At 45.5% G+C, this 19,056-nt stretch overlaps 1 protein-coding gene across 10 annotated transcripts in view; it reads left to right on the forward strand.

The window, feature by feature from the left end:
* The window catches only part of LOC137346170 (protein PRRC2A-like), a 186,222-nt gene that overhangs the window by 142,011 nt on the left and 25,155 nt on the right, over positions 1-19,056 (forward strand). For 8 of the 10 annotated variants that reach the window (XM_068009536.1, XM_068009544.1, XM_068009539.1 and 5 more), the window contains 5 exons: positions 2,037-2,138; positions 5,103-5,265; positions 6,846-6,961; positions 8,327-8,457; positions 11,977-12,223. In XM_068009536.1, coding sequence (XP_067865637.1) covers positions 2,037-2,138; positions 5,103-5,265; positions 6,846-6,961; positions 8,327-8,457; positions 11,977-12,223 — 759 coding nt within the window. The remainder of the gene's footprint in view (positions 1-2,036; positions 2,139-5,102; positions 5,266-6,845; positions 6,962-8,326; positions 8,458-11,976; positions 12,224-19,056) is intronic. The other 2 variants (XM_068009542.1, XM_068009543.1) reach the window with 1 other exon arrangement.

Below are 19,056 nucleotides of genomic sequence, written 5' to 3' on the forward strand. Positions count from 1 at the left end.
CTAAGGAAGAACATATGTGCCCTAGAGGGCGTGCAACAAGGTTCACAAGACTGGTTCCTGGGATGAGGAGAGATTGAGTCAATTAGGCCTATATTCCCTGGAGTTTAGAACAAAGAGGTGATAGAATTGAAACATAAAATTCATAGGGGGCTTGACAGGGTGGATGTTGAAAATGTTTCCCCTGTCTGAGGAATCTAGAACATGGGGTCACAGTCTCAGGATAAGGGGTCAGCCATTTTGGACTGAGATGAGGAAAAATTTCTTCACTCAAAGGGTTGTGAATCTTTGGAATTCTCTACCCCAGGGAGTTGAGTATGTTCAAGACAGGTCAGTAAATTTTTGGGTACTAAGGGAATTGGATATGGGGGTAGTACGGGCAGTTGAAGTTGAGGAGGAAGATCAGCCATGATCTTGTTGAATGGCAGAGCTGGCTCGATGGAACAAATGGCCTACTCCAGCTCCTGTTTCATATGTTCTTGTGTACAGGAGGAAGGAAAGCCCGAGGGGGGTATGAAGCTGCATAGTACCTCGTCAAAGGAAGAGATGGGAAGGTTGAGTTCAAGAAGGAGATTTGTGCAATGATTGGAACCAAAATTGCTGCACTTTTTTGAGACACTTTCAGTTCAGGAAATGTGAACAATAAATAATATGTACTTTTACGATGGGGACACTTAATTAAAATTCAGGGAGCCTGGCAGCAAAAACTGACTCCCCTGTTTGCACTGCTGAATCTGGCTTAAATTTTCCTGGTATAAGATTAATTATCCCACAAAAGAGAGTTTACAGTTCAGCTGCCAGTAACAGCGGGATGGATTTAATATAAATTAAAGGGAAGCTGCTGATCTCCTGGAATCCAAATCAAATAAACTCCATTGTAAAATAGCTATAACTTCTGCAGACGAACAGGTTGATCTGCTCATGATTTTACCACTTCCCTTTTATGCAACTTCCTCCTTTTAGATCCTGCTTTCCAGCTGTCGGCAAATTGATCTGGCATCATTAACTGAGCAAAGCATGCCAAGATGTCAAACTAGCAGATTTACTGCCAGGTTAAACACTTGCAGGGTATAACCCTTTCTGATGTAAATACTGGGTCTGCAGGGGTCTGGACAGACAGGCTTCCAGAAATCCTGGTTACCTGCAGTGCTAGCAGTAATTACAAGTAATAGCTCTCATTGTATGTGCACACTGCGAGCCCGCTCCCCCTCAGGCAGGAGTCTATTGTGAAGACAACCTCAGACACAATGGGCTATTCTGGCCAGTGTATTTTTATCAACAATAAAGCTACTTTTATATTGGCATTAGTGGGTGGCAGGGTCGCCAGTCCCCAAATCCAAGGGTCTTCGACAGCTGATAGTAACCCCAAAGTAAGCTGTTGAGGCACCTTGCCAAGCACAGTGTAAAATGCACTTTATATTGGCCTGTGTTTATTCTCCGCTCCGACACTTGGAATGCTAGATCCGGTCTCTTTGCCCAGGCAACGGGCTTTTGGGCCCATTTGGGTACCACTGGCTGAATTAAAATGCGACCGGTAGCAAAATGTTTTATCGGGACATGCTTCGCAGGGCCAAGCAACTATTGCACAGATGTCTGTCGTGCCTAATAACACTGATTCTGTCCCTGTTTAAAAGGTCACTATTGAAAAATGTATTGCTGTTCAGTGAGAAGTGGCAGGTAAAGAATTCAGTGACAGTTTTAATGTATCCCAGAATTCTACTATACAAAATTGCGCAAGTCATGTTGGCTAGTGATGAAACAATAACATTCATATCTGCACTGATGACCTTTTTCCTCTTTTACGTGCATGGCTCTTTGGTCATTTTTCCCTTTTTTTTTGCCGCATCTGTTCCCCTGCTTAAGATGCTTACTCCTGCTGGGCTGCAAATCCATCGTGTGCTACATCAGTCAAGTGGCCATTCTTCATCTATCAGCCTAGATCATGAGTGTAGGTAGGCTGTTTGACCGCATGGGATATCAGTCAGCTCATTATTTTATCAGGAATGGGGCGTTGATGTTTCTTGTGTTGTCCTTCCCAGGTGCCTTTAGCTGCCCCACTTCCAATCCCCACCATTGAGACCCCACCACAGGACAGTGAGATGGCTCCTGTATCTCTCCCCAGCAATGAGTTGACTCTTAAGGTAGGATTTCTCATTCACTGTTGACAAGAAAGGGCGATCAGTTCTACTAGGATAAGTCACTCAAGTAATTAAAGAGGGATTCAGATCAGTGCCTATTTCAAACATACCTGAAAGAATTCTATCAATTTTTGGTCTATTTTTGTGCCTTTTACATGGTGATCTCGAGGAATCACAAGAGAACAACAATGGACCTTTGAAATGTTTGCTCAGTTACCACTTAAACATGTACAGAAACATGTTTGAGTCGCAATTCTACTTGCGGATAAAGAACACCCCCACTGTGGGCTTAATCTGTATTTCCAGTATGGAGTTTGCACACTCTTGCCCTTCAGGACGCATCCTCCTTACTGACGTTTAAAGAACATGTTTGCAGAGTCCAGGTTTATGGATCCCTCCGCCCCGTCCTCCCCCCCCCCCCCCCCCCCCCCACCCCAGCCAAACCAAGTGTGCACAGCAGGGGAGTGCTCGAGTTAAATCAACTATAACTACATGGCTTGCCAGCGCAGATCACTGGCAAGCTTCCCACCGCTACTGCAGCTATAGAACCATTCCTTTTAGGATTGTAAACTACTTCCTGAAGATGAGTGGGAAGAATCCCAGCCTTAAGACAAGTTCTCTGATGGAATCTGATCATTAGAAGTGCTCGGGAATGCTGTGCAACTACCTGGCTCAAGTATCCATTTTCCAGGTCTACACACGAATGGTTGGATTGGTTCTAAGCTTTTGCTACTTATTGTATTTTAGAGCCACCTTGACACTGCGAGACTTCCTGGGAGCATGGTCACTAATCCCTACTGTCCAGTTGACAAGGCTGGGTTTGAGTCCATGCTAAATGGACAGCAAATGCTCCGGAGTTCGAGTGGCGTAGTGCAGAAAGCTCAATTTGCTATAAAACTTGGAGTGCATTAGCACCATCTTCCTGATCCCAAAATGGATATATGTCATTTACTGGTGGGTGGGTCTATCATTTGGAGGTGTAGATCTTTATCAGAATCTGTTTGTTTTTCTGGAAGCTAATAGTGATGGGCACCAAGCCCTGTATGTATGAGCGAGCGTTCTTGTACCCGGTCTTCAGGTAACGTATCCCAGCAGCTATTGCTGTTTTCTGTTTGGCTGTACCATGGGCATTACCTTTACTGTGGCGGAAGGTTGTGCTTGGGGCAGCCTGGTCATGTCAGCCACCTTGATGTTCAGTAAACCTGCTCACCGACCATCAATCAAAGTCCTTGAGATGGGAGGCTTGCAAGTAGTGAAGTTGATCAGGGAATATGATAAAAGTTCTACTTGCTCCTCTTGGACATTTGTCTATGCAGATTGTTTCTGGTGTTACTGCTGGTTTTCCACATTGATTCAGACAGGATAAATCCAAAATACAAGCAACTTCTTAGACCACCGTCCATGCTGTAAGTTCTTTCAGCCCATCACACCAGATCCTGTTCTGTGAAAGTCACATTCCCATGCTCTTTCCCTCCTTTTTTTAAATACTTCCTTTTCAAAAGGTTATCCACTTTCTCTTTTTTTTAAAAACTTGTAAATTCTGCTTCCACTGTTCTGGTAGGACATTCCATGTGCTAACAAAGCCTCTTTTAAAAAAAAAAATTCTTATCTCTTCCATTGTTCTTGTAATTTGAATTTTTGCCTTCTAGTTACCAATGTGCTGTCTGATAGAAGTAGTTTTCCCTCTTTACCTTTCTTGAAAGACCATTTTATTTTGAACACCAGGGCTGAAATCCCTGGAGCCTTGTTCCTCTGCTGAAAATTATGGAGCTGGAGTTGCAGTGGCATAGTGTGACCTGACAATTTACCCCTTCCTGTTGCTTTCTACAGATCCTCATAGGTTTTCCTTAATTAACTTGTCTTTCTAAATTAGTATACATTTCCAACACAACCCCTTCCCCACCCTCACCCTCCCAAAGGGGTTATTGACCCCTCGAACCTTGCCCATTACCAGTGTTAGACTGACTGGTCTAGAGTTACCTGGTTTTTCCCTGCTTGAACGGAGATGCATCACTGTAACCCTCCCAGTCCTGTCTCAATTCCCCTGTTTGAAAGACTCTGGTCAGAGCCTCTTCTATTTCCTCTGCCTTCCTGCAACATTCTAGGATGCGAGTCGTCAACAACTTGCTGCCCCTCCCCATATGAGCTCTGCCGTCTGTTTTCGGCACTATTCCTTTTATCTGTACTTGTTCTAATTGCTCCGCTTTCTCCTTGCACTCTGCCACACTTCCATGCAAACCAAGGTAAAGTACTTCTGCTATCCCTTCATCCTGCATTAGATTTCCATTTTCATGTGATCACCCCACTCTTTTTGAACTGTTGTACTTTTTATGTGCATTCCTTTGTTCCCTGCAAGTCTGTCTTCATACCGTCTCTTAGCCTTTTCTCCCACTTTGTTTTCCATACTCTGCTTGATTGTATTATTAGCCCTAGATTTATCACATACCTCTAACTCTTAATTTAATTTTAACTTCTCTGCTTATTCGAAGAACTCCAGCTTTTACAGTGCTACCTTTTATTTCTTGCGGCAGTGTGTCTGGCTTATGCCAGTTTCAAGATTTCCTGTTTTGTCCGCTGTCTTGTATTGCTGAAGGTTTGAGACTGGGCCCTTGTCTCTTCGTACAAGCTACTCCCACACCTCTAGAGAAGGACATGTAGCTAGCTCTCAAAGGGTGGTACCTGTGAAAAGAATTTCCTAAGCAGATACCAATACAAAGAAAAATCTCACCCTGGGATAACTGAATTCATTACCTCAAATTACCCTTGCCAACAGCACCTTGCTCTATTTTCAAACTAACATCTCCAAATTTGGAAGATAGAATCTATTGTTGCACCACTGTTTTCCATGGTACAGCCTTATGTACTTTTTCACATCTAGTGATAGCGCAGAGCTTGCTTTAACCATGCTGCTGCAGTATAACTTGTATGCAAGAGGTTATTTTGCTTATCTTTCTCTTTCCTCCTCAGATGGAGTCTGCTCGCAAAGCATGGGAGAAATCTCCAGGTGTCACAGAAAAAGATGTTGCTGCAAGTGTGACCATTGCAGATGTGCCTGAGATTACTGATGACTACCATTCTTTTGTCAACTCGATACCTGTGGCCTCTGTGGCACCATCTGCCACCCTCTCAGGTTCAGTATCTCAGTCATTTGATGTAACAATTGTACTGTTCTCCCTCACCACTCTCTCTGGGCACTCCCTTCCCTCTGTTCCTTGTCTACTTGTCCTCGCTGTCTGCTCTTCTCCTGCACTTCTCATTCCATCGCTTTAGTTGTCCTTCTTACTGTGCGTTGTTGCATGTTTTTTAATCCCTTGATTTTTCCGATTATGCTTAGATTCATCTCCTCCGCATGTCACTTCTACCATTTAACTATCTCCTAATCTCCACCTGAACAGCTTTTCCTTTTTTGTCCTTTTTTAAAACTTTCTCCGCCGCACCACCTGCGCCCCCCCCCCACCATCCACTCATGAATAAGCCAGTGAATATAGAGCCACAGTTGTGCTGGTAGCCCTTTACTACCTCACCCATGGGCCCAATCTCCATTTGTGAACTCTGGTGGATAGAAGGAAAAAAGTCTTTCATTTATACAGTGTCTTTCCAGGAAGTCCCAATGCTCTTTACAACCAATGAAGTGTCTTGGAAGTGTAGTCACTGTTGTAGTTTAGGAAAAACAGCAGCAGCCAGGTCCCTCAAACAGCAATGTGATAATGGTCAAAAAATCCATTTTATTGATGTAAATATTGGCTGAAGACCGGGGAGAATTGCCCTGCCCCTCTTTTTTAAATCGTCCGTTGTTTACATCCACCTGGGAGGGCAGACTAGTTTAACGTCTCATGTGAATGACAGGACCTCAGATGATGCAGCACTCCCTTGGTATTTCCTAGATGTCAGCCTAGAGGTGAGAGAGTCACTGCTAGTTAACAGGGTTTTCAGTCACAGCGTCAGAGCCCAGCCTGAGCCTGTCCTCCCCAGTGCGCGCGCACACTTAGTTTTCTAGCATGGATCCCCGCATTTTTCGACCTTCCTAGACCGAGTTAAATTGTACAACCCCACTTCTCCAAGCTGTTTCCTCAGATGAACCCAGGAATGTGGGACTTCCCTGGTCTAGATGACTCAACTACTCACTAGGCAAAGCATTTACTGACTAAACAATTGGGGAGCAGCCTATTAAAAACTCAACAGTCATCTTTTCAATAGTCTTCACTTGTTTAAAAAAAAAAGTCTAGTTCAAGTCAACAGCAAGGCAGCATTTTCTCTTTTGCTGGGATCAGGTGTTAGTAGCCAAATGATTATGCAGTGCAACAGCACCATCTGCTGATAGAAAATTATCTGAAAGCAAGAGCTCAGATCCTTCAAAGTAGACATCATTTTTAAAAAGTCTGTTTGTATAGAGAAGGGAATTTGTATTGTTGGCTCCCCATTGTATGTAATTGATATAATTGCGATAATTCTTAGAGCACTCTGCTACACTTGTCATCTGGATTTAATTGTACAAAACGAGTAGTAATTATATCACTGTAGACTCAATGTTCCCGAGTTGAGCCTGAGGGTTTCTTGAGGGGTTTAACATTGCTTTTGGTCTTTCACATCTTTCTCTTCATGACTCCCTATAATGTTGGAATTTAATTTACAGATCACTTGTGTGTTCTCACTGAAGTATTTCATTATTTTGAACAAAAGAATTCATCAGTGTTTTTCCTACCCCTGTAGTGCCAAGTGGCCAAATTCCACCTTGCTACATGGAAAGTCATTTCTACGGTAGCCAGCATCGTGGGATGCCTCCCGCCATCTCCCAGCATCAGGCGTTCCAGTCTGGACTCTCGCGGGTAAGATCGTCAAAATCCCCTATTGTGTTGTAAATTTTGACATGAGCAGTTGCCAGTGTGGTCCTTTTAGTTTTTAGTTTTAGAGATACAGCACTGAAACAGGCCCTTCGGCCCACCGAGTCTGTGCCGACCATCAACCACCCACTTATACTAATCCTACACTAATCCCATATTCCTACCACATCCCCACCTGTCCCTATATTTTCCCTACCACCTACCTATACTAGGGGCAATTTCTAATGGCCAATTTACCTATCAACCTGCAAGTCTTTGGCATGTGGGAGGAAACCGGAGCACCCGGAGGAAACCCACGCAGACACAGGGAGAACTTGCAAACTCCACACAGGTAGTACCCGGAATTGAACCCGGGTCACTGGAGCTGTGAGGCTGCGGTGCTAACCACTGCGCCACTGTGCCGCCCTGCTACTGCTAACAAGCCATCAGAAGTATAGGGAGACTCTAGTCTTGATAGCTTGGAGCAGATTTCAGCTTTCCCTTTCGGAAGGTTTTGTTTTTAGAATCACTTTTGCAATGGAAAAAAAAAGGCTTCGAATTCTACAATGTCCTTCACAATCTTCAGGACATCCCAGAGCTTTTTACAGCTAATGAAGTACTTTTCTATTCTAATGTAGTAACTATGGCAGCCAGTTTGCACACTGCAAGGCTGCACAAACAGCAATGTGATAATCTGGGGCTTGAACCCGCAATCTTCTGATTCAGGTGGAATTGCTATCTGCTGAGCTATGGCTCAGTGCACTGCCATTTGCTCCCAGAGTGTAGGTTTCACAGCACATATAAAAGTTAAGCTTTCTGTAATTGTTGAGGCTGGGAAGCAATGGGGTGGTCTGTGAATATCCTTTCTCTTTTAAACGGGATCTGCCCAAGATCTATTAGCGGATCTGATGTGTTTCACTGGGGGGCATTGCAACTGAAATTGATTGCATCTGTATCTGACGTGCAAGCCCCCCCCCCCCCCCCCCCCCAGCAGTGGGTCACCATATAGTGATTTGCAGTAGGTCTCCCCCCAATCGATTTTCCACCCACTGGCTCATGGGCTGTCAAGGCCAATTGTTGCTCTGCTACTGCTTTCCTGCCTGAGATCTGCGAATTCCATACATATCAGTGATCAAACCAGAAGCTTTTCGGGTCTAGTTTGGTATCACAATGGGCTTAACCCATGTTAACAATCAGTGACATAAGTATTGCACATTTTTACCCGAGTTTCTTTTGACATATTCTTCAGGAGTAGTTCTAAGATTATTTTGTGTTCTTTAAATGTTTCCTATTCTTTAAAAATAAAGCTGCTTTCAAGCAGCTGAATAAGAAAAGAGCGGAGTTGTTACAAACTATTCTGTTGTATCGCAGGCGATGCCGACCCAGCAGATCACACTTCCTCTTCCGCTTCAGGGCCAGTCCCAGGTTTCTGCACTTGGCATCCGACAAGGGGCACCAGTCTCCCAAACGCAGGATATGTTCAGCTCCCTCCAGTCTTTCAGGTAAGCCTTTCCAAGCCATTGCAGTCTGTACCTCAATAAGAGCATAGACCACAAAGTTCAATGGATCTGCCCTTTTTGAATGGCCCTTTTTACGGTGTGATTGATTTTTGTCACGCTGCAATAGATCGAACAAAATATAAATGCACTGACCTGTTAACTCTTCAGTTGTAAGACTTCACCAGAGTTCATTTGCCATTCACGTTGTAATTCCTTCATGTGATTCCACCCTGTATTCAGTTGTACGCGTTCTCCTTTTAAAGCTGTTTTCATTGCATTGAGTGTAAACAGGTTATTCAGTTTAATATTAAGAACACTACTTCATTTCTGATGTAAAATACTGATGGTGGCTCAGAGAACAGAAATGAAAATTGTAAATGAGAAGTCAGGTTTCTAGTTGTGAACAGACACAATGCTTTGGAAAATTGAATGTATTTACGAGAAGCTACATTGCTGATAAGGTGAGGTGAAGTTGGATGGGAGGAGGCTTGTGTGGAGCTCAGACAGTCTTTTTTAATTTGTTCCTGCAATGTAAGCATCACTGGCAAGGCTGCCATTTGTTGCCCATCCCTAATTATCCTTGAGCCACCTGGAACTGCTGTAGTCCAATCAGTGTAGGTCCCCCACAGTGCTGTTGGAGAGGGAGTTCAGGCTTTTGACCCAGCGACAGTGAGGGAACAGCGAAATATTTCCAAGTCAGGTGTTCACATGCATCTGCTGCCCTTGTCCTTCTAGGTGGTAGAGGTCATGGGTCTGGAAGGTGCTGTCTAAGGAGGTTTGGCAAGCTGCTGCACTGCATCTTGTAGATGGTACACACTGCTGTCACCGTGTGCTGGTGGTAGAGGTAGTGCCGGTCAAGCAGGCTGCTTTCTCCTGGATTATGTTGAGCTACTTGAGTGTTTTTGGAGCTGCACTCATCCGGGCAAGCAGAGAATATTTCATCATGCTCCTGACTTGTGTCTAATAGATGGTGGGCAGGCTTTGGGGAGTCAGGAGGTAAATTACTCACTGCAGAATTCCCAGCCTCTGACCTGCTCTTGTCACCACAGTATTTATATGACTGGTCCAGTTAGGTTTCTGGTCAGTGATAACCCCCCACGATGTTAGTGGCGGGGATGCAGCTATAGTAATGCCATTGAACGTCAAGGGGAGTTGGTTAATTCTCTCTAGCTGGAGATAGTCATTGCCCAGCACTTGCGTGGCACGAATGTTACTTGCCACCTATCAGCCCGAGCCTGGATGTTGTCCAGGTCTTGCTGCATGAGAACACGGACTGCCTCGTTATCTGAGGAGTTGTGAATGATTCTGACTTTATATTGGAGGGAAAGTCAGTGTTGAGAAGCAGTTGAAGATGGTTAGGCCTGGAACACGACCCTGATGAATTCCTGCAGCATGATGATTGGCCTCCAACAACAACCATCTTCCTTTGCGCTAGATATGACTCCAATCAGTGGAGAGTATTCCCCTGATTCCCATTGACTTCAATTTTGCTAGGGCTCGTTGATGTCGCACTCAGTCAAATGCTGCCTTGATGTCAAGGACAGTCACTCTCACCTCAACCTCTCAAATTCAGCTCTTTTGTCAGTGTATGGACCAAGGCTGTAATGAGGTCTGGAGCCGATTGGCTGTGGTGGCACCAAAATTGAGTGTTGGTGAGCAGGTTATTGCCAAGTGCTGCTTAATGGCACTGTCGACGACACATTCCATCACTTTCTGATGATTTGAGAGTGTCATGCTAGGTCCCCACCTGTCCAGAACGAAGCACATTAATTTTGTCATGAACATTGATTTTAAACTGTTACTGGAATGAAGAAAGGACTTGTTAAACAGATCAGCCATGGCTGGAAAAGACATTTACATGTTAACAGACTGTGATTGGAGGGACAAAGGACCATTCCCTGACACATTCAACCCACAATGGACCTTGTTCAGGTATTGTATGTAAGAGGAGCATTCCAGGCCCTGCTGAAGGTAATACAAGCCATGGTCAGACCAGTTAGTCACATGACTAACCTGCTTGGCAATGTGGGTTTTTTCTGAATTGTGCAAACAGTTTGAACTGGGAGAGTGTCTGTTTGCTCCTGGACTGAGAAGATCTCTCCTGTCAGCTCCCATCGCTTTCCCATGGAACTCCAAACCCACTGAAGACGCATGAACCCCAAGAGAGAAAAGTCTCCTACAGCGAACAAGGTTTAAGAAGAATACTGGGCTCCAGTGAAAAGCAAGATCTACCTACAATCAAGGACTCTACAGTAAGCTCGAAGAACCATAACAAAACTCTTCAGATATTGCCTCAAACTTTTACACTTGATTTTTTTCCTTCTGCTCTTTTCTGTCTCTATTTGCATGTGTGGATCGCGAATGCATGCTAACGTGGGCGCGTCGTGTGTCCGTAGGCGTCAACCGAATTAGAGTTTAAGTTCAAGTTTAATAAATTTCAACTTTTCTTCTTTAAACCTAAGAAAACCTGTTTTTGCTGGTTTCTTTGCCTTATAATTGAAAAGCAGTGAACAAGGATTCACCAAGGGGGAGCTAAAAACTGTGTCTAAAAATAAAACCCTGTTACAGTAAGACCAGTTGAAGGCTGAGAGGGAACCCTAGACACATTTTTCACCCGGTCGTAACAGAGAGTAACTGATGGGACAGTAATTGGCCAGATTGAATTTGTCCTGCTTTTTGTGCATAAGATCTACCTGGGCAATTTTCCACATTGTCGAGTAGATGCCAGTGTTGTAGCTATCCTAGAACAGGGCACGGCTAGTTCTGGAACACAAGTCATGGGCCAATTGGGTTGTTTGGCCTGTTTCTGTACTGAAAATACTATGGGAGGTAGGTTAGCTTAGATGGCTAGAGTGTGATGCAGAAAGACACCAAAAGCATGGGTTCAATTCCCATGCTGGCTGTAGTAGCTCATCGAGGCCTGCCTTCTTGTCTTGTGCCACACTGGAGTAGTGGTGACCCTCAAGCTATACCTTACCGACTGTTTCTGTCCAATGGGGAGAAATGCCTATGGTCCTTTGGGACCACGGCTAGAACAAATACTATGTAAAGTATAGCTTAATGTTCACCTGGCGCACTGTCCAGTCAGTGACACGCTCGAAAATAAATATACCTGATTATGTTAATCCCGAGGCCACAGAGCCTTTCTTCCTCGCTGTTTTCTCCAATATCACAGGGCATTCCTGAATCAGACAAGTAAACTGATCATCTGTGGCTGTGTAGTTGCAGTCTTTAAATTGGCAAGCCTGCTCACTGATGCGGTTGAAAAAAAAAATTCGGATTCTTGAGCTGCCCTGCCTACATTGCGGTCCTGAGACTTGGAACGCAACAGAATATAACAGTTATTTGTAGTTGCTGTGATTCATGGGAATGAGGTGGACTGGACTCATTTTTTTATAAAATGATGGGTAGAAATGCTAAAGTTCCCATTATTTGTGGTGAGTTCAGCGTATTTTCATTCCAGCCATCTGCTGTGTGTATGCCAGTGACTGTATCGATGTATGTTTCTATTCTATTTGACAGGTCCCAACAGTTGTATCTCCAGCCTGGGCTCTCCCCTCCCTCTACAGCCATGGTGCAAGGTTCTACGCTGATATCTGGGGGACCAGTAAAAGGCCAGTATGTTGGCTTTTCAGCAGTTCAGGCTGCGGAAGTGGCAAAAGCTCAGCCAGGACTGCCCTACCAGCATGCAGCTTGTACTCCTCCAATGTCTGTCATCTACAACACTCAGCTGGGCAACTCCCAGCTCATCGACTCTCAGCTGATACAGGTAAGGAGCCTGCGCCGTCGATATTAGAGGGATGCTCACTCAGTATTTCGGGAAGATTTAGGAATGGGGAAATAAACCAAGCAAGTCCTTCCCTTTTTCACAATCCAGTCCCATCTTATCATATTTCTCCAATCCTTACTTCCTTCAGAAGCATGTCCTGTCACTTCTTGAATCTGTTTCTTCTGTGGTTCCCTCTTGGTCGCTGACCAATGCCACAGGTCACTTCCCTCCATCCTCCTAACTTACAAGCACTTTACCCTGGTATTGCCATAGTCAACAGTTTGACCGGATCAACTTTCTCCACCACCTCCTTCATCTTGCAAACAAGCAGACCATGGAAGTAAGGCTGAATGTAACAATTTTCAGCTATTTATGGGAGTGAGGAGGGATAAAAAACGCTATAAACGAGGCAGCCCGGTATTTGCTGAAGGCACAGAAGGACCAGCAGAAACAGCATGAAGCAGGTTTCCCCATAGACTGATGCAGATTCCACCAACCCTGCACTCAATGAGTGATGGGTTGTCCTGCAGCCAGTCTTTCTAACAATAGACCTAGGTGGAGGAGATTGTCAGCAGTTTCCATCGATCTTCAAATCAAAGTCGCTCTAATTTAAAAAATATATATATACTTGGCTCAGTTGAAAATTCACCATTGAGTCTGGAACTGAGCCACATGGGTCAGGAGGGACCCGGATTTCACCCCTGGGTTGTGCTGAGTGCATTGACTTCAGGCAGGGTAGTGGTAGCGGTGTGGTAAGTAACCCTGATGCTGTTGAGATAGTGAGGGTGATGAATTGACCATGGATCCTATTCTTCCTCATTATGCAGTGACACTCTTGCTGTCAAGTGCGCATAAATGAAAGTTGGGTGAGCACCAGCTAAACTTGCAGGTCGTAACCACTTAGGTAAGGTAGAGGAGGGAGAAGCAGCCTACAAATAAGAAGTGTGGGTGATGGGGTTTGACAGGGTTGCTATTTGTGTGGTTACACACTGATCCCCTTTTAAAGTGAGTCACATAAAAATTGTCATGTTGACTTAATTCAAAAGCCTTTAAATGAGGGCTCATTTCACTGCCAAACTTTTGTTGATGCCATGTCATTAGTCAAATAATTTAACCTCAAATTAAACATATGACTGCACATTGCTGGCTTGCAGAATTATATACTTCAAATATACACCAGTGTAAGTCGCTCCATGTTGACCCTTTGATGAGTTGTCTTGCTGGAATGCCAAATCTCCCCTTTTTGTTCTGTACCGTACAGATTTACAAGTGATTTGCATAGATTCAGCCTACATGCAGTCCTGGGCAGTGATGCACAGGTCTCACACACTGCAACCCTCTCAGCCATTGAGAGGTACAGCTTCCGTTCAAGCTCGCCTCTAGTCCAGTCAGAATGTAGCTTTATTTTCTCTGGGTCACTTCAGCGTTTGTATGTAGCAATTACGCATCTCAGGGTGGAAGTTGCATTACCCGTGATAGTTGAGGCAAATGGTTTGCTGCTGCTTGGAGCAGACCTCCTGGGGTTGTCTGGTTCTCTACCAACTGCTTGTGTTTTCATGTGTTAAGTCCTTCAAATTTTAACACATCATAAGATTTCCTTGGGCCTATGTATCATTCAGATCTGTTCACAAAGCCGCAATTTTAGCGCTCGGGTCTTTTTATGCAGGAGAGCAATACACAAGCAGTAAATCGCATTACATAATTTGTGTTTGTCTAACTTTTTAATGTCTGAGGCAATTGCGCTTCAAAGCAGTTTAATACACTGATTAGCATGAATTTTTTTATTTCATGGGCTGTGGGCGTCGCTGGCAAAACCAGCATTTATTGCCCATCCCTAATTTCCCCTGAGAATGCCGTGGTGAGCCACTGCCTTGAACCGCTGCAGTCCATCTGGTGTAGGTACGCCCACAGTGCTGTTCAAAAGGGAGTTCCAGGATTTTGACCTAGCAACGGTGAAGGAATGATGATATCAGTCCAGGTCAGGATGATGTGTGACGCGGAGGGGAGCCTGTAGATGGTGGTGTTCCCAACCATCTGCTTCCCTTGTCCTTCTAGGTGGTAGAGGTCGTGAGTTTGAAAGGTACTGTCAAAGGAGGCTTGGTGAGTTTTTGCACTGCATCTTGTATATGGTATGTACTGCTGCAACTGTGCGCCGGTGGTGGACAGAGTGAATGTTGAAGGTGGTGGATGGGGTGCCAGTCAAGTGGGCTGCTTTGACAAAGATGGTGTTGAGCTTCTTGTGTTGTTGGAGCTGCACCTATCCAAGCAAGTGGTGAGTATTCCATCACGCTCCTGACTTGTGCCTTGTCGATGGTGGCCAGGCTTTGGGGAGTTAGTTACTTGCTGCAGAATTACTATTCTCTGACCTGCTCTTGTAGCCACGGTATTTGTGGCGACTCCAGTTCAGTTTCTGGTCAGTGGTAACCTTAGGATGCTATTAGTAAGGATTTAACAATGGTACTGCCATTAAATGTCAAGGGGAGATGGTCATTGCCTGGCACTTGGGTGGCGCGAATCTTGCTTGCCACTTTTCAGTCCAAGCCTGTATGTTAGAATCAGAGATACAGCACTGAAACAGGCCCTTCAGCCCACCGAGTCTGTGCCGACCAACAACCACCCATTTATACTAATCCTATATTCATCCCATATTCCCTACCACATCCCCACCATTCTCTTGCCACCTACCTGCACTAGGGGCAATTTACAATGGCCAATTTACCTATCAGCCTGCAAGTCTTTGGCTGTGGGAGGAAACCGGAGCACCCGGCGGAAACCCACGCGGTCACAGGGAGAACTTACAAACTCCGCACAAGCAGTACCTGGAACCAAACCCAGGTCGCTGGAGCTATGAGGCTGTGGTGCTGACCACTGTGCCGCCCCAGGTCTTGCTGCACATGGATACAGGCTGCTTCAGTATCTGAGGAGTCGCAAATTGTACTGAACACTGCAATCATTAGCAAACATCCCCACTTCTGACCTTGTGATGGAGGGAAGGTCATTGATGAAGCAGCTGTAGATGGTTGAGATGCTTGGCCTCCAATCGCAACCATCTTCCTTTGTGCTAGGTATAATTCCAATTGGTGGACAGTTTTCCCGATTCCCATTAACTTCAGTTTTATTGAAGCTTGTTAATGTGATACTCAGTCAAATGCTGCCTTGATGTCAAGGGCAGTCACTCTCCCCTCACCTCTTGAATTGACATCTTTTGTCCATATTTGAACCAAAGCTGTAATGAGGTCAGGAGCTGAGTGGCCCTGGCAGAACCCAAACTGAGCATCAGTGAGCAGATTATTGCTGTGTAAGTGCTACTTGATAGCACTGTCCATGACACAGTCCATCTATTTGCTGATGATCAAGAGTAGACTGTTGGCATGGTAATCGGCCGGGTTGGATTTGTCCTGCTTTTTGTGGACAGAGCATAAATGGGCAATTTTCTACGTTGTCGGGTAGATGCCAGTGTTGTAGCTGTACTGGAACAGCTTAGCTAGGGGTGTGGCTAGTTCTGGAGCACAAGTTTTCCATACTACTGCCGGGATTCTGTCAGGGCCCCTTTGCCTTTACTGTATCCAGCACCTTCAGCCGTTTCTTGATATCGTGGAGTGAATTGAATTGGCTGAAGACTGGCATCTGTGATGCTGGCGACTTCCAGGAGGAGGTCAAGATGGATCATCCACTCGGCACGTCTGGCTGAAGATTGTTGCAAATGCTTATCTTTTGCACTGATGTGCTGGGCCGCCCCCATTATTGAGGATGGGGATATTTGTGGAGCCACCTCCTCCTGTTTGTTTAATTGTCCACCACCATTCATGACTGGATGTGGCAGGACTGCAGAGCTTAGATCTGATCCATTGGTTGTGGGATCGCTTAGCTCTCTATTGTATGCTGCTTCAGCTGTTTAGCATGCACTTGGTCCTGTGTTGTAGCTTCACCAGGTTGGCACCTGATTTCCTCCTGGCGTGCTCTCCGGCACCCCTCATTGAGCCAAGGTTTATCCCCTGGCTTGATGGTATGGTAGAGTGAGGGATATGCCAGGCCATGAGGTTACAGATTGTAGCTTAGATTAGATTAGAGATACAGCACTGAAACAGGCCCTTCGGCCCACCGAGTCTGTGCCGAACATCAACCACCCATTTATACTAATCCCACATTCCTACCAAACATCCCCACCTGTCCCTATATTTCCCTGCCACCTACCTATACTAGTGACAATTTATAATGGCCAATTTACCTACCAACCTGCAAATCTTTTGGCTTGTGGGAGGAAACCGGAGCACCCGGAGAAAACCCACGCAGACACAGGGAGAACTTGCAAACTCCACACAGGCAGTACCCGGAATCGAACCCGGGTCCCTGGAGCTGTGAGGCTGCGGTGCTAATCACTGCGCCACTGTGCCGCCCACGTGTAGCTGACTACAATTCTGCTGCTGATGGTCCACAACACCTCATGGATACCCAGTTTTGAGCTGCTAGATCTGTTCTGAATCTATCCCATTTAGCACACAATATGGAGTGTATCCTCAGTGTGAAATAGGGTCTTTGTCTTCAAGGACGGTGCAGTGGTCACTCCTCCGAATACTGTCACAGATTGATGCATTTGCGACAAGTAGATTGGTGAGGGCGAGGTCAAGTAGGGTTTTCCCTCTTGGTCCCCTCACCACATGCTACAGGCCCAGTCTGGTACCTATGTCCTTCGCGGTTCGGTCAGTAGTAGTGCCACTGAGCCACTCTTGGTGATGGGCATTGAAGTCTGTGCCTTTACCACCCTCAGTGCTTCCTTCAAGGTGTTTTCAACAGCTGACGGAGGGCGGGAGGTGGTAATTAGTCAGAGGTTTCCTTGCCCATATTTGACTGATGCCATGAGTCTTCATGGGGTCCGGAGTCAATGTTGGGAGGTCCCAGGGCAACTCCCTCCCGATGTACACCACTCTGCAATCATCTTTGGGCCTGTCCTGCCAGTGGAACAGGACATACACAGGGATGCCGATGGAGGTGCCTGGGACATTGGATGTAAGGTATGATTTAGTGATTATGACTTGGGCTGTTGCTTGACTAGTCTGTGCATTAGTTCTTCACAGTTTTGGCACCAGTCCCCAGGTGATTATGAGGACTTTGCAGGGATGACAGGCCTGGGTGTGCCATTTTTGTTTCAGGTGTCTCGGTCAATGCCGGGTGGTCTGTCTGGTTTTATTCTTTGACTTTTCTGTAGCAGTTTGGTACAACTGAATGACTCGCTAGGCCTTTTCAGATGGCAGTTAAGAGTCAGCCATATCGCTGTGGGTCTGGAGTAACATGTAGGCCAGACTGGGTAAGGACAGCGGATTTCATTCCCCAACAGGGCATTAGTGAACCAGATGGCGTTTTCACAGCCCACAAGGGTTGTGAGAAATTGATTTGCAGGCTACGGGGATCGAGCAAGGGAGTGGGATTCGCAGCATAGCTCTGTGGAGAGCTGGCATGGACTCAATGGGCCGAATGGCCTCCCCCGTTCCATAAATGATTAAAACTATGAAACAATCCAATAGTTTCATGGTCACCATTACTGAGGCCAGCTTTTAATTCCTGCTTTATTAATGAATTGAATTTAAATTCCACCAGCTGCTCTGGGATTTGAACTTGTTTCCCAGAGCATTAGATGGGGCCTCTGGATTACTAGTCCAGTAACATTACTACTACGCCACCAGTGGGCATGGAAAAGACCTTACTGGGCAATTTTAACCTAACCTGGTGCAATGCTGGTTTCACAGCAATAGAATCATAGAATGGTTACAGCACATAAGGAGGCCATTCGGCCTTGCTATCTGTGCCAGCTCTTTTATTTTATTTAGAGATACAGCACTGAAACAGGCCCTTCGGCCCACCGAGTCTGTGCCGACCAACAACCACCCATTTATACTAACCCTACAGTAATCCCATATTCCTTATCACCTCCCTACGCTAGGGGCAATTTACAACAGCCAATTTACCTATCCACCTGCAAGTCTTTTGGATGTGGGAGGAAACCGGAGCACCCGGCGAAAACCCACGCAGACACGGAGAACTTGCAAACTCCGCACAGGCAGTACCCAGAATCGAACCCGGGTCCCTGGAGCTGTGAGGCTGCGGTGCTAACCACTGTGCCGCCCTCTCCAAGAACAACTCTGCTAAGTCCAAACCCCTACCCTTTCCCCATAGCCCTACAAATTTTTTTTTACTTCAGGTGCTTATCCAATTCCATTTTGAAAGCCACGATTGAATCTGCCTCCACCACATTTTCAGGCAGTGCATTCCAGATCCTAACCAGTTGCTGTGTTTAAAAAGAAAAGGTTTTCCTTATGTCACTGAGACTTTTGCCAATCAGCTTAACCAGTGTCCTCTGGTTCTTGACTCTTCCACCAATGGGAACAGTTCTTCTCTATCTACTCTGTCTAGACCCCTCATGATCTTGGAGCGCCTCTATCAAATCTTCTCAACCTCCTCTTTAAGGAAAACAAGCCCAGCTTCTCCAAACCGTCCACGTAACTGAAGTCTCTGATCCCTGGAACCATTCTCAAACTCTTTTCTACACCCTCTCTAGTGCCATCACATACTTCCGAAAGTGCGGTGCCCAGAATTGGACACTACTCCAGTTGAGGCCGAACCAGTGTTTTATAAAGGTTCATAACTTCTTTCCTCTATAAATCCCAGATCCAGTATGCCTTTTAACCACTTTCTCAATCTGCCCTGCCACCTTCAACTATTTATGCACATATATCCCCAGCACTTACTGCACCCTCCTCCCCCTTTAGAATTGTACCCTTCATTTTATATTGCCTGTGCTCATTCTTCCTACCAAAATGCATCACTTCACAGTTCTG

This window comes from Heterodontus francisci, chromosome 29 (genome assembly GCF_036365525.1).
Source record: "Heterodontus francisci isolate sHetFra1 chromosome 29, sHetFra1.hap1, whole genome shotgun sequence".
Lineage (NCBI taxonomy): Eukaryota > Metazoa > Chordata > Chondrichthyes > Heterodontiformes > Heterodontidae > Heterodontus > Heterodontus francisci.